This window comes from Cyprinodon variegatus, unplaced genomic scaffold (assembly GCF_000732505.1).
Source record: "Cyprinodon variegatus isolate N-32 unplaced genomic scaffold, C_variegatus-1.0 Scaffold173, whole genome shotgun sequence".
Lineage (NCBI taxonomy): Eukaryota > Metazoa > Chordata > Actinopteri > Cyprinodontiformes > Cyprinodontidae > Cyprinodon > Cyprinodon variegatus.
The window spans coordinates 881,137-896,622 of NW_015150626.1; the positions used below are offsets into that span (position 1 = coordinate 881,137).

Below are 15,486 nucleotides of genomic sequence, written 5' to 3' on the forward strand. Positions count from 1 at the left end.
TGTTAATTTCCTACGCTTTGGAAGACATGAATGTTTCTTTCCATCTGTCACATCCTCAAGCAGCTCTACTTGCTGTTCATTGCAATATCTTGCTTAAATGTTTTAAAGATTATTTCACATATATCCCTTTTTAACCAGAAGCATACATATATATATTGTATTGAGACTCTTGAGATGCTTTAAAAATATAAACCTGAGTGATGGTGGTTGATTTCTACCCTGTAGTCATATACCAGTTTCTCATGTCATATAATTACGAGTGCCACAAGCGTTTTAACATTTCTAAAGTTGTTTGTATTGGAATTAATTTAGTTAATTACTACATGGGAGTAAATCTTTATAAATTGGGGCTTTAAAGCTATTCTAGGGCACTGTTAAGTCTTGCAGCCTAAAATGGGGAGAGTATAGAAAAACTGCAGAGCCACTAAGACATGGATATGCATCTAGACTAAAAGGCTGGACAGGGAGAGCACTAATCAAATAAATTGCTAAGAGGGCCATTGTTTATTTAGAAGATCTGCAGAGGTGAGACCATAGATTAACACTAAACCTGAAATACAACAATACTATTCCTATACATGTGGAGGAAGGTGTGATTGTTTTTGGTCTATATTAAAAAAAAAACATGTGTGTCTAAAGGTGCATTTTTTCAAGTCGGTGAGGTGTCAGCATCATGCAGCTGAAGCTCGTCCAATTTGATGGTGCGGTTTGGGATGTAAACACTGTACATCGGAAATGTAGAGCAGGAAACCTCTCGCAGGGCTCGCAGAAATCACCGGGACACCACGTTCGGTCTGAATGCACCATAACAAATCAGACACTGACTGTTGGTGTTCACCAGTGTTGTAGTCACACCACATAACCCAAGTCTAAGTCACAACCAAGAGTCACAGTGTATCAATACTGATGCAAGACCAGAGGCCCAAACTTCATGTCACAATTAAATGTGAAACACAATCAAAAGTCCTTCTCAAATAATCTGACAGATCCATATTCCCTTAGAAACAAGATATTAATCACAGTTAAAATTGCTGGAACTTTGTCTATTTAATACTCTAAATGTAAATTATTCCATTTTTTTTCCCCTTTCACACATAATAAAAATTATAAGATCACCTTACAAACCTAAATCCCTATTACTGACTTTCATGATGAAGGAATGAGAAATAAAAATAAATCACAATGTGTTCGGCACAAGGCCAAAAAGTATTGTATAGTAAGTATAATAATTAATTTTTTTTTGGATAAATAAAGTTTAATTAATTTGATGCATGTATCTCAAGTTACATTGAAATATAATTGTTTTCACAATTGAAATATTCCCAATTTCTAATAGATTAAATTTGTGGCACTTGTGACTATGCATACACGCTTAGCTCTAATTGTTCCTATTCATATGCTTCACTTGTGTGACATGTTTAGATGTTAATTTCAAAACCTAATGATCTGAAATTGCTTACCAGTTGAGGTTCTACAGCAGAATCTTCTATTTACTGACTGCACTTCAAGCCTGATACTGCAGGTGCCGCGATGAACATGCCTCATAGGTCAACTCAAGTCAGTTAAGAGTTAAAAAGAAACAGCACAGCTTCTTAACTATACTTACTGTACAGTCCATATAGTGATTATAACTTCATCTAGCAAAGGTACAAAACAGATCTACGAAAGAACAAAATTGTAAGCGAACTGAAGCTGTTCCTGCAGCTTGTGGTGTGTCCCTCAGGTGAGAGTGTTTTTTGTTGTTTTCTTTAATCAAAGTGATGGAGAAGCTGCATGACTAACCCATCTTGTTTTTGCATTGTGTATCTGCTTTACTAGAGCAGCATAATAAACTTTAAAAAGTTGCCTTGTGGGATTCATGGATGGAGAATAGTGATGCATCGGAGGGAGGTGCTGGGAATATGAGTTACCATGGTAATGCAATCAGTTGTATTATTGCTTGGATTTGAATCTCAAAATTTTACATCAGAAATAAAATTATTAACAGGGATTTTTATGATATTTCCACACTTTGGTAGTTTGGTCCTAAAATACAATCCCTAGTCCTTAGTCTCTGGAACAAGACAAAGTACAGATTGGGTTGAGTCTGAGGTAAAGACCTAGACCATCAAACTCTCCAGACCAGGACTAGTCTGGAGAGTTTGATGGTGGCTGTATCATGATGTGAGGCTATTCTTTAGCAGGAAAAGGAGCGAGTTAATCAGATGTGTTTTGGGTTTTAATGCGACCAAATTAGTTTAAGAAGTATGCATTTTGAAAGAATTTAAATTGCAGCACAAAAAAATAAAAGCACGGATGAGAGTAAAATGAGAAAATGTCCAGTCTCATTATCCACAGCTCAAACTCTATCATACTTTCAAGTATGAAATTATTGCATGTGACGAAAAACAGTAGTAGAATTGAGCTACAATAAAAACCAAGCTCTGGAACAGCTGTCCTACTGTTTTTAAGCTTCAACTACAGAAACCCAGAGCGCTTCTTAAAGAGTGTAATATAATCATGCTCCAGCAGAGCAGAGAAACTGCAGTGTGGAGTTTTATTACTTTTAAAAAATATCTGTGTGTTCTCCTGATGACTGTGGGGCTTGTTGGTTCAAGGCTGTTCAACAGCTCCCACTAATACTGATCTCTGAGAGTGACCACAGAGGCTGGGTGGCCTTCGCCAAGGAGCCAAGCTGTTTATGAACGCCACAGTGAAGGTTAACTCCACGCCAGAACGCAGGGGTCACCAGCAACCAGAAAGGCAGAGATGGATGTGTGTTTGGTCTGGAAGGGAGACAGGCCTGGAAGTCAGCAAAGCTCAGCCACTAATGCACAAATAAAGTTTGAAGTGGCCAACACAAAGATGAGAACAGAAAAAGACTGTGTGTCTTTAAATTGTTTTTTCCCCAAAGTCATCCTTTGCATAAACTAACATTTATGACATTGGAGTTTTAATTAAGCAGAACAAAATCCTTTACATGAATTCACACTTAGTTACAAGGAGAATAATCACTGGTTCGTTGTTTAAACTTCCACTTGATGTAGGCTGAATAGTGGAAGAAGTGATTTCAAATGCGACAGAACCCCTTTTCTGTCTAGGACACTCCTATTAATACAATATGGGCCTTCTGTAAGGAATGGGTTCATATAATGCATAGGAGGTAACTGGAGGCAAGTAAAAGAGCTGGATGCTATGTTTATCTAGTGTTCTGAACTGTTTCTCTAAAATATCTAAACCCTATCAAATCCTGCCACCTAGTGGTGATGGTGAGAGTAACAAGAGTTATACATTCAACAAGCACACTTTTTCTTTCATTAAAAAGAAAAAAATCTCCTAATTAGGAGCTTAGTCCATAAAATTTCAAAGTGTATTTTATTGCAGTATTGTTGCAAGCACAAAAATGTTTTGTTTATGGAAAATTTTAAGGATATATACGGAGCCCTTCGACATGGTCAAAAAAAAAAAAATAATTGTGGCCACGAAGTAGTATTTCGTGCGCACGTTATACTTATTGCGTGGCCACAATTAATTTTTTTTTTTGACCTTGTCATCAGAGGGGCTCCGTAATATTTATCTTATCTTTATTTTTTATTTAGAAAAGAAAAAAATCATATATATAATCTTTTTTTCATATTTTATTTTTTTCAATTTTCTCCATCAAATCCAGTCCATCAAAGGATTGTTAAAAGTTTAAGGTTCAAAATGAAGGTACCAAGGAAAAGCTTTTCTTTTAACAGTACTAAAAATCTGTATTTAGAAATGTTAAATGGAGAAGTGCTTCTTCAACTGGTTTATGATGGTAAACAAATAAGAAACACACAGAAAGTTAAGCCAGAAGATTTATTGCGTGTCATTTCAAAGCGATGTGATCATCCAGATTGGATCATTTTGGTGAAAGACAGTTCACACTTATACCGACAAAGACAGAGAGCAAACAGCACCATGTGTTTTAGACAGCTGTGAAGATTTTCCTCTTACCTTACATTTATTAGACTATTAAGAACTTTTATCTGCACAGTCAGTGAACATGCATGAACCGTCATAGTTCCTCTTCTTGTGTTTCCCTGGTGGAAACAAATAAACCAGTGAGGTGAATGAACATTCAGGTGTCGATACACCGCTGGCTTTACATCCAGAGATTAAGGCTGACTTTCAGAGATGTTAGCCACCAAAAGCCCAAAATTACCATTAGTAATGAAATTATTTGATGGAGATAAAACAACTTTAAAGTAAGTTTAGATTCTAAAAATTAAGGGGGAAAAAGTCCTACTGAAAAGTTTTAATAATTAGGAAATTGGAAGCCTTATCATCCCTAGACCAGAATCTACCATTTTCAGTTTGATGGGATCTGAACGGTGATGAGATTATCTAAAAATCAGCATTCACATTATTTTACATTTGTCACAAAGAATTGACCAGTTACCCTCATAGCAGCACCCTCTCATGACACAAACTATCTAAAAGGATTTAAAGGGAAGTACAAAGATGTGTTATTTAAAAAGGCAAATCACCATTTATATAACAGTTTAAGAAATGCCCATTTAGTTTAGACTGGTGCATCTATATGTTTGCAAAAAGGCTGTTCTGATTTATCTATTTTATTAAGTGTGCAAACATTTTGCTAATTGAAAAATAAACTAACAGTTGATAAACGAGTTTTGTTTAGCCAGGAACATTTATGTGTACCGGTAACTAAAACTATAGATTGATATTCTAACACCATTGTCAGTAATAAATTATATCAATTAAATAATAAAAAGTATAACCATAGGGTGACTTGAAGCAGGAACTTGCTGGGAGTCTGAAATAAAAACTGTGACAAATGACATGCTTTAGGCACTTTAAGCAAACCTGGGGAAAAATAATAGTAATAAATAGGGGAAATAAAATCTGTTAATGTTTTCTCAGTTCCACAACACTGTAGAATCCAGCCTGCAGAAAAACTGAGCGCTGTATGCATTGTTCGAGCAGTCATTTCCTCTTCTCTTATAAAAGTACATTAAAACCTGTAGGTTTGTCCTTTAGGAACAGAATATTAAATATTCAGGAGGTTTTTGTAGATGTCTACTGCAGGACCCACAAAATAAAACCAATAATACCACAGAATAATCATTTATGATGCAGGACAGCAGAGGTCCAACATGTTAGAACCCCCTTCTTCATAAACACTTTGAAGATAAAATACATTACATAATCAGAAAATACGCTGGCGTTTTATGATTTCCCATGCATATAGGTGCAGGATAAGTTCATGAGGTGTAAAATCCAACCAGTTTAAGAAATGCATCTTGTCTGTTCTTAGTACAATAACCTCTATGCCTCTGGACATGGGGATAGTGATACATGATCTAGACACACATACAAAAAAACAAACTATGAAACAAAAATATTTGCAACCAAGAATATGATAGAGCAATTAAGTTTTGGGGGATTTTTCAGCATTTAGTTTTGTCAATCCTATGGTTTAGTTTAAGCATTAAGAACTTGATCAGTCTGCATTATGCTCAATAGATGTTATAGAACATTTGCTTGAATGCAGTTTAAACAAAATATGACATTTTGGAAATATTTACTTGTCTATATTCACACAATTAGATTTTTTTGTGACTTATATATCTTAAACTTATAGTTTCAAATGATGCCGACCCATTCTGAGGAGGTTTAACAGCTTCATCTCTTTTAGGCACATTAAAGTAGGATCGTGGAAATGTTTTCACCCTACCCAGAACACCATTTATGAGGTCAGAGACTGATGCAGGAAGAAAGGGTCTGATTAGACACCTTCACTGATTAAACCTAAAGGAGTTCTATTAGATCTGCTTATTATGGACATTGCATTGGGCAGTTTCCATCATGGTGTACTATGATGGAAATGGAGTCAATCCTAAACTATTCCTACAATTTCAGAAGAATTAAACTGTCTTTAGTTATATGAAGCATTAAGAGTTCCTTTCACTGGAACTCACTTGGAACTAGAAACTTTCTATGTACCCATTAGTGATGTTCTTTACCAGTCTAACCAGCTGGTTACTTAATGTTGTCTTCATATAGTGTGTAGCACTAAGGTTTAGTTCTTTATTCATCAATCTGGGACTAGTACTATGAAAACTGTTGCTAAGAAGGATAGATTAATGCTGATTGGCTGATGCGACACCTAATGTCCTTCTCCCAGAGTTTGGTTTTAGCCAATCATGACTACAAATAAAATAGCACCAGACTACACGATAAACCACAACAGCAGCCTACACTTGTATGCTCTTGTTGATCCAGTTTCAAAAATGAAACTGTGGTTTCTGATCTAACAGATGTGATAGCAGCAGCTACTTATGCGTCCTCCTGTGCTGCCATGTTTGTTTTGGTTAGGCTGCAGCCATGACTGGAGTGCTGCAAGATGAATTTACATGTGTTTGTGAAATTACTAATATCGCAAGAATCCAGCTTGCCGTCAAAGTTAGAAATTTAGAGGTCTGTAGGCATTGACGCTCAGGTTAACACTTTACTGAGCTTCTGAGAGTGACTCATTTTTCACACATTCGAAGGAGTCTGCATGCCTTCAGGTTTGAGTCTATATAAAAATATATAAAATATAACAAATGTTTATGGGTAATCTAGATGTAGAATTTACATATAATCTAGATAATAACATTTTATTATCTAGATTATATGAACAGAGTTTTGTTTTTTGTAATATTAGTACCACTAGCAGTGGTAAATGCTGAAGTCTGCTGAAACCATAATTTCTATAATAATTGTTGTCTTTAATATAAATGCTTTAAAACATTGAACGTATAACAGTGTTTCACTAATCTCTGCAACAAAGTAGATTGAAAACTATTTTCTAAGGGTTTTTAATTTGAAACATACTGCTGTAAAGAAACAGAACTGATGGAAATATTCTCTGCTTTCTCTCAGGGAAACTGAAGACAACTGATCATTCCTAAATTTTTATAATAATATGAGACACAGGCCTGTCTCTAAATTCACTTGACATGAAACTGTTTGCAACAAAGCTGAGGTCACCAAAACTGCAATTAACAACTGAAGCTGTATCATTCACGTCTGACAGTCATTTCATTTCTTATTTACTTCTTTACTTCACTGTGTGCAATAACACTGTCATGGGCAATAATTGTAATTTGGTGCTGAGCAGCATTCTAAATAATATTGATTGTATATACTGAGATCCTTATTTTATTCCTATATCTTATTTGTTCTAACAATCTTATTTTTCTCTTCTGTAAACAGTTGCACTGCAAGAAAAGAATTTACCACAATGAATTAATAAAATGATTCCAATTTTGATCATCAGATTTGTAGCTTTAAATAACACGTTTACTACCTTAGAGTAATATATTGCTGTAGTCCAATCAACAGGCATCTAACAGGCAGTGTAAACTCCTTCCTGAGCAGTCTGAAGCCAGCCCGGACCAAACACTTAACACCTACCTGCAGGTTCTGATGCAGATGGAAAATATCTGGATTATCTTTGGGAAGGGGGGGCAAATAGAGGCAAGAGAATAGAAACAAAGAAGAGTTTGTTCCAATATCTATAGCAGCTCAAAAGGTTTTTACCAACTGCAGAAAATCTGATTTCTGTTCCTTTGACTGGATAAGATCTTTTTTAGGCTGTAATGAGGCACTATTTCTGTGTCCGTGTTTGTTTTATGTAAAACACCCTAAATTAAGTAAAGATTTAACTCATACAATAGATATGTTGGTATTAAGTATTTAGCAAATTACCATATTTAGGGAGCATTAGGCCCCATTAAATCATATTATCAGTTTGTGATGATTGTTCATCAACATTGGCCCACTTGGTTGGTAGTTTGTGGAAAAGTGCAAAAATCAATTCAAAAGATGACTCTGAGAAGGATGGTTTTCAGTGTGAACAATTACGGAGTGAAAAAGACTCAAAAGTCAGTTAGAAATGATATTAGTGGAGGTTGTGAAATAAAATCCAAATCTACATGTCCCCTGTGTGAAAAATGATTCTCCCTAAACCAATACTTTTCTGGGTCCCCCTTAGCAACAACATCTGCAATGCAACTCCTGGCAATTAATCTTTTACAACTCTGCACAGGAATTTACTCATTTTTGAAGGGTTTTCACAGATGGGTCACACTTTAGGTTATGTAATAGCAGACTTTTTGTTTTGTCTCACAAAACTGAGCAGAATCTATGAGGATTACCCATAACTTTAGGCATGGTTTAGATGAATAATGGAAGTTAAAGATTAAACGACTTGATATGCACGATAAAGGTCTTTAAGATCTTGAACAGATGGCTCCATAATCCCCCTCAGATGGACAACATAATCCAAGGTTCCATTTACCGGTACCATCTTTCCGGTTCGGAGGCAGCTTCAGAAAATCACACCACCGTGTTACTTGTTCCACGTTCTTGTATTTGTAGATAAAGGCTCTGCTTGTGTTGCTCTGCCGTCCCAAACCTTTAGAAGTGACTTGCCAACCTTTTCTAGACTGATAGCTTTAAATTCCTTCCTGAATTTCAATGGAAGGCGGGGTGAAGTTGGACATTCTGGGATACTTTACTTTACTTATTTATTGGGGCTATTTTTTAGGACGCATTGTGTGTCACTCATTTGTATCTTTACTTCCAAGTCTTTTTACCTCTAAAATATGAGTGTTCTGTTCAACCTCTACTGTATGGTCTAGATGACATAAGGAGACTATATTCCCTCCGTTTTAGTAAACAAAGAATTATTCTTTTTAAATCCAGAAGTTCAAACTTTGTTCCTTATTTCAATCTTTCCTCTTTGGCCCCACATTAAAAAAAAAAACAGCCTCCCCAATTTAAAGGAAATTTTTGCACACAAGTTCACGACTACAGCTGGTACAGAATGCAGCAGCAGGATTTTTTTTAAGTGTCCCTAACTGGCCCTAAAATTTTCTTTATTTCAAAATGGGCCGGCCCCTTCCTATTTATCTGAGCTGCCCCACCCCTGCATACCTTTTCATACGAGGATCAGTAGAGAACATGCCTCTATTTGCCTTAAAGTCTCTTTATTAATCCAGAGCTTTTGCATTTCTGCCTCCTAAATTGTGGAACAAAATGCCCCTAGTGGTCAGGGAGGTTCCACCTTTTGATTTTTTCAAAACTTGTTCAGAATATATTTTCTTCTTGACTTTTAACCCGAAGTGAGTTTTTATCTGTTTCAATTGTACTTTTTTCCTATTTTGTTTAAAGTGCATTTTTATATGTATATACACATACAGTACATGTGTTTTGTTCAGCACTTGAGTCTGGTCTTCTGATATTTTTAAGGTGCTCTAGAAATAAAATGGTATGGTCTACTCCCCTTTGCCAGGAACATCCTATTAAAGTTTTGATAAGGAACAGAGGAGGACTTTATCAAGAACTGAACTCGGCCTTCTGAAGATGAGCCATATGAACACCGTCTAACATTTATTTCTACATCAGTTTTTTTCCCAAAACCAAATAGACTTCTCAGATTTTTTTTCAATTCAGAATCAGATTAAGTTAGTTTAAAGTTGAATTAAAGAATTTCTAAACATCTTTACTAGAGACATTTTTTTTTCTTTCAGCTTTGCTAGGATGAAAGACCACTATAACTGTGTTCAAGGTGCTCAATAATAAAATACTTTTTTTTCTGAACTCAACTTTCTCAGCACAAATCATTTCCCAGTTAAATTTCCAAACATTCAAAACGTGATCTGTTCATAATTTGAGCAACAAACTTTAGTTTCTTAAAATAACTGTTCAAAACAAAGGCACTAAAAGTGTAACCGAAAAAATACTTCTGGTTCAATTCTAGTGACGGATTCGCAGGAAGTGGCATGATGTGTGGGAGACTGTTAAGGATTAAGGGTGGAAAATATCTTTGATGATGGTGTAAGGAGTGATACACAGCATACAGTTATGCAGTGGATGTTGATGAAAAACAGAGACAATGACAAAAGAAAAAAAATGATTAAACTAAAGAAAAAAAACAAAACAAAATATTCTTTACAATTTATTTAACACTTATGACACATCTGGAAAATGATCCCTTACAGAAACTCAAAACAATGTAAAGTGCATCTGGAAAGTATTCAAAGCTCTTTAGTGTTTTCACATTTTTAATGACGTTTCTCACTTTTCGCATATATTTGCAAATATTTAAAAATGAAATTTTTACATTGTTTTCTTTTGTGGGGGAAAATAAATGTAATCTGTTTTGGGTTAGGCTATAATATAGCTATACAATAAATGCTGTGAATACTTTCCAGCTGCACAAAACAAAAAATAAAAAGCAGTTATTCTTAGATATTTGAGATTCAACTTGATTGGAGGATATATCAAGTCCCTAAATTAAACAAAAGGGAACATTTCATTGAAAGATTTATCAAAATGGATTATGTTTAAGCTGTTCCCTCATACGGTTGAGGGACAAAAATGGCTGTTAAGGTCAGAGCCTTAAAGGTGACAAGAGCTCCAGAAGGAATATCTTTGCTTTTATAGTTTCTTTCTGTACCTAATAAACATCAAATATCTTCGTATCAAGATTTTGTTCGGACGTTTTATTAGATTAATGCCCTTTGTTCTGCCCACAGAAAAATAAATACCACAAAAACAACCTGCTGATTTATCTAAAACTCAAGTGTGTCAAACTTACAGGAATCTTAAAGGACGGTTTGTATCTTGGGTTCAATCTCCCCAAATCAACACGCTGAGACATACAAATTTTTTCATACAAAGCTAACCAGTGCACGTTTTAAGTCAGTCGGTAACTTTAGCTTCCATCTTAGACGGGAAGTAAAAGGTGGTGATGTGACCAATGATTCTGGATTGGATTCTCAGATAGATTGGATTTGAACCTGCTGCTAGAGCGCCTTCTATCCATCAACTGCACCCAACTTACAGAACTCCTAAAGTGAACCGCAGCAAAACAAAACAAAAAAACTGCATTTCAAAAAGGTACCAATGGTGAACAGGGAATTCTGTTCTTTTCCTGCTGAACAACTTCAAAGCATCTTTGTTTTTTTTTTGTTTTTTTATTCAACCAGAGAGGCTTCCAGGCTGTGTGGCGAGAGTATTCGTATGCTTGTTTGGTTGGTCAGGTTCTTATAACTGTACGGCTGAAATCCAATCCTCATAACCAATGTTATAGTTAATACAATGCCATTGATCATTTTTACACAAAATGGTCTTAATGTACATGAGAAAAGGTCAGAAAGGTTTTTACCCCTCAGCTATCAGTGTAACTGGTCCCAGACGAAGCTTAGCCTCACTCTGTTTCTGCGACGCCCGACAGAGGAGGAACAAGCTCTTAATCATCCACCTGGACGACTAAAGAGTCCAGGAGCGGATTAAAGGCGGCGGCGATGACTCTTGTCTTATGCCGCTCTGTCGTTTTTAGTTACCCTGAGCATCTCTGCTGGATACAGCAGATGAATCCCAATATCAGCTCAAAAATCTTTCCTGTGAGAAGGAATTCAGAAATCCATCACCTTATGGGTTCCTTCTGTTGAAGTAAAACTTTAAAAAGAAGCAGAATAAAGGTCTACTTCAGTTCAAATTAGTTCTCATACATCCTAAACGATAATAATCAATATATTACATAAAAGCTGAATTTCCTCTAACCTTTGTTCCATCTTGTAAAATTTACAGACTTTTTAAACCTGCTGTTTTATTAGTAGTACATTTTATATAAATTTAAAAACAAGTCTTATTTATCGTATTTTCCCTGATAAAGAGAAAGTGATTGATTCAGTGTAACATTTACTTGTAGCTCACATCACAAGACGACAAATTAAACTTCCAAGCTGTTTGTAGAACTTGCAGACGCGTATATACTTTTCCCTAACAACATTCTGAAGGAAAAAAAAGTGACTTTTCTACACTTTGGCCGGTTAAAAACCTCAAGCTTGTATGCAATAGACATTTAGATAGAGAGTTAGGAACTCAGCAGATGGATCGAGGATTTAATATAACACAGTTTGAACATCTTACAGAGTAATGTTCAATCCATCATCTAAGCTAGGATAAAAATTGCCTGTTCTGGCCATTAACTACCGCTGTGCATCACCCTGGATTCAAAGTCACAGGGTGAAGCACAGGATGGGTGGCATGGTGCTGTGGGGGAAACCTATCTTAGGCATGGAGAGGAACACTAAAAGGATATAAACAAAGGGCAGTCCTAGTAAAGGACCTGTTATAAGACATGGATGAAAATTCCCCTTTGTGCAGGAAAGGTGTCCTAAATATAAAGAGAGTTTTTCTATGCAACCTGAAGCAAAAATCCAAGAGAGTCTGTAGCAAGACTTGTGTATACACTATGTATACAAAATGACAATAAAGGTTGTTGTCTAAGACTAAAAGAAAAAAAACTCTCTTCAGACTCTCCATTCAGTCTGACTGAGCTTGAGCTGCTTTGCACAGATACAATAGTACTTGTAAAGCGCAAAGTTGGTAGAGACATAATCATGACTAAAAGCTGACATATTTGCATCACTTTTGCTCTCAAGAATACATTTCCATGGTGTTAGTCTGCACAGCATTGAGTCTGTCCTCCGAAATGAAAAAGATATTAAAAAAATGTGGAATATTTACTTGGATATGACTATTTTTCAAGGCGCTATACATGAAAGTATCATTATTTCCTTAGAAAAAATAAAAACGACTGTTTACAATCAAACACATTCAGCGCTGAAGTGCAAAATGTTTTTACCTGTTTGAGGTAAAACGCTAAACAATCTGATCTACTTTTATATTCAGCTTTATCATCACCAAAAAAAAAAAATTTTCTTCTTAAATTCTAAAAAATATATATATATATATATATATATATATACAAATAGTACATAAACCAGTGTAGTATTTGTGTCGCAAGAAGATCACTTAGGAGCCATTTCTACCACAATTCTAACAGAACTCCTAAGGATAAAAAATTCAAAGCATCAAAGCTTCATCTCCTCCCTCTTCCAGAACAAACATCCACTTTTCTGTTTTAGAAAACTAGGGCAAATATTCGGTTAATGGCACATTTGTTTTTTAGAACTATAGCCTTACTTCATACACATTAACCTATCTGGGTTTTTTGGTTGTTTAGTTTTGCAGTAACCACAGTTCCTGGTACTGCACAATACAAAAATGTTGGGTTCTTACAAAGAGGTAAGAGTGCAAACAAAAACTCCAATCAATCAAGCTTAAACTGATGGTGCTATTGCAGAGGAGTGCCTTAACTTGTAAAGAATACGAGGGGGGAACAGGTATGGGTGTTGCTTTGGCAAAAAAAAAAAAATAGAAAAGAGGACTACAAGCAGGGCAACAAACGATGCCCTGAAAAAATTACAGGGACACAGCTGGGCATCGGTCAGTAGGACATTCCAAGAGAATTTCACACTAAAATTCCATCTAATTTTATCAAAGAACATTTCCATGACTGCTCCTGAAACAACAGATGGATATATAGATATACATGTATTTATTTTTTTTAAAAGGCAATTTTTTTCGTTGCAATAGGTAATATTTTTTTACATGTCCAAATTATCTTTCTTGCAAGTGAAGGATAATGTAATTACCCCCCTTTTTCAGCCATCTGACAAGCAGTGCTTAGCAACAGGTGTGTCAGAGGCCTTTCTGAATCCCTATACGCTCAATAGAGCTGGAGAAAACTCCAGTCGCATAAACATTAACAGAACTCTAAAGCACAGGAACAGTTTGATGCCGCCGTTCTTTTGTAGCCGTCCCCATTTGGAACATTGGAAAACCGTGATGCATGGTAACCGGTCCAGGTCTAGAGTGTGAAGCGCCAACACAGCCTCCAAACTGCAAACTCAAAGAACCCACGTTTATTCTCAAGCAAGTTTAAGCTGCTTTAGAGGTATAAATGTTGAAGCGGATTTAGGTTTATCAATTCAAGTGTTAAAAATAAAATAAGTTAAATCTGTTCTTGAACAAACCAAACACTACTATCCATGTAGCTCCATTAATTATGAAACAATCTATATCTGCTTTATTTTCAGAATAAACTGATCTGAAGACTATCTTGATTCAAAATCTCTTTTTTGAATCCAATCATGTCTTCGGTAGCAGATAGTTACAAATTTCGCGGCCAGAAAACAAACAAGAACAAAACCAAATGAGGAAAAAACAGAAAGACCTCCGATAGTGGTGGATGGAGCATGAAGAAGAAGAAAAAAAGAAATCTGGATGGAATGACAATGATGAAGATTATGTTGTCTTGTTTGTAAGTCCAGAAATGATATAATTTCTTTCAGATGACATGAATGAAATGAAAGGCAAAGACATTTCACCCCAAACATTATCTAATATATCCCCTAATACATGATTTTTGATCTGATTTCTCCTTAGAGCTTCCAGCTGCTAGAGCCAACTTGGCTCCATTTATATTAATAAATTAGATAAAATTAAACTCAAGTATCCACATAATACATAAGCTTACTCCAAAAAAGTGTTACATAACAGCTTTCAAATGATTTCGGTGCATCAGGGGGGAGTAGGCCCTCTTTTTGGTATTTTTTGTTCACCAGTTATTTCCGCAAGGCAACTGTTACCTTGTTGTTCTCCCTTGACTTGTTTGACGTAATCTGAGAGCCAATACCAGATTAAACTACCCTGTGGTGGTTTTCTACAAGTGCTCTCTGTGTCTTTAAGTGCAGAGCAGTTAGCTGTTGAGTTTGGCTGCCTGCTCCTTCTCAGCTTTCTCTTTGGCCTTCTCCTTCTCTATCAGCCTCTCCTCTTTCTGCAGCATCACCATGATGTCCGCTACTTGGGAGGTAGAGATGTCGATGTCCTCCTTGTCAATCAGTTCCACCACCTGAACAAAACGTGGCAAAGAAAAAAAAATCTGTTAGACAATGAAGCATTTCTTTTCATTATTTAAGAGTTTAAAGACACATTGTGCCTGTAGATAGGTTGTTTTGTTCTGACTTTGTATTTGTCTGATCCAACACAATCTTATTATGCTTTCATAAGCCGTAACTAACAAAAATTTGATAACAGCAATAAAGCCTTGTGGAATCATGATTTTATATTCACTTTCTCTGAAATTTGTTAGAGATATTTCAAACCAGAGAAGCTAAAAACTGAAGTTGCTCATACAGTGTTTCATTAATCCATTTAATCAATGAAACTGAAGTCGTTTCTGTACTGTAAAATAATAACTTCTGAGTCTGAGCAACTTGGAAGAAGCTGCTAAATGTGAAAGAGACCATCCGACATCTCGATCCAAACACCTCAAATCTGTATGGACATCCAAGCTATGGTGGAACTGCCATAATTAGTGCTGGTAGTTAGAAAGGAGCTAGGACCAGGAACATAGATATTCATGTGAGACACTAGCTTAACGAGAAAAAGTGGTAAATGTTTTAACTGCACTAAATGCCGATACCGAAAAGCAACTGATAAGCTCCTAAAAGCAAAGCTTTATCCAGAGCTGAACTTTCATAGTTCTGTCAGTATTAGAAATTAAACTCCATCTTCATTTTACGGCAAATGTAAAACTCTTACAGGAAGTAT

The 15,486-nt window shown here is 35.8% G+C and overlaps 1 protein-coding gene across 6 annotated transcripts in view; it reads right to left on the minus strand.

Annotated features, from left to right (window-relative positions):
- Positions 1-10,981: 10,981 nt before the first annotated feature.
- The window catches only part of letm1 (leucine zipper-EF-hand containing transmembrane protein 1), a 15,204-nt gene continuing 10,699 nt past the window's right edge, over positions 10,982-15,486 (minus strand). For all 6 annotated transcript variants that reach the window (XM_015378505.1, XM_015378506.1, XM_015378501.1 and 3 more), the window contains one exon: positions 10,982-14,785. In XM_015378505.1, the coding sequence (XP_015233991.1) occupies positions 14,633-14,785 (153 nt within the window). In that variant the 3' untranslated portion in view covers positions 10,982-14,632. The remainder of the gene's footprint in view (positions 14,786-15,486) is intronic.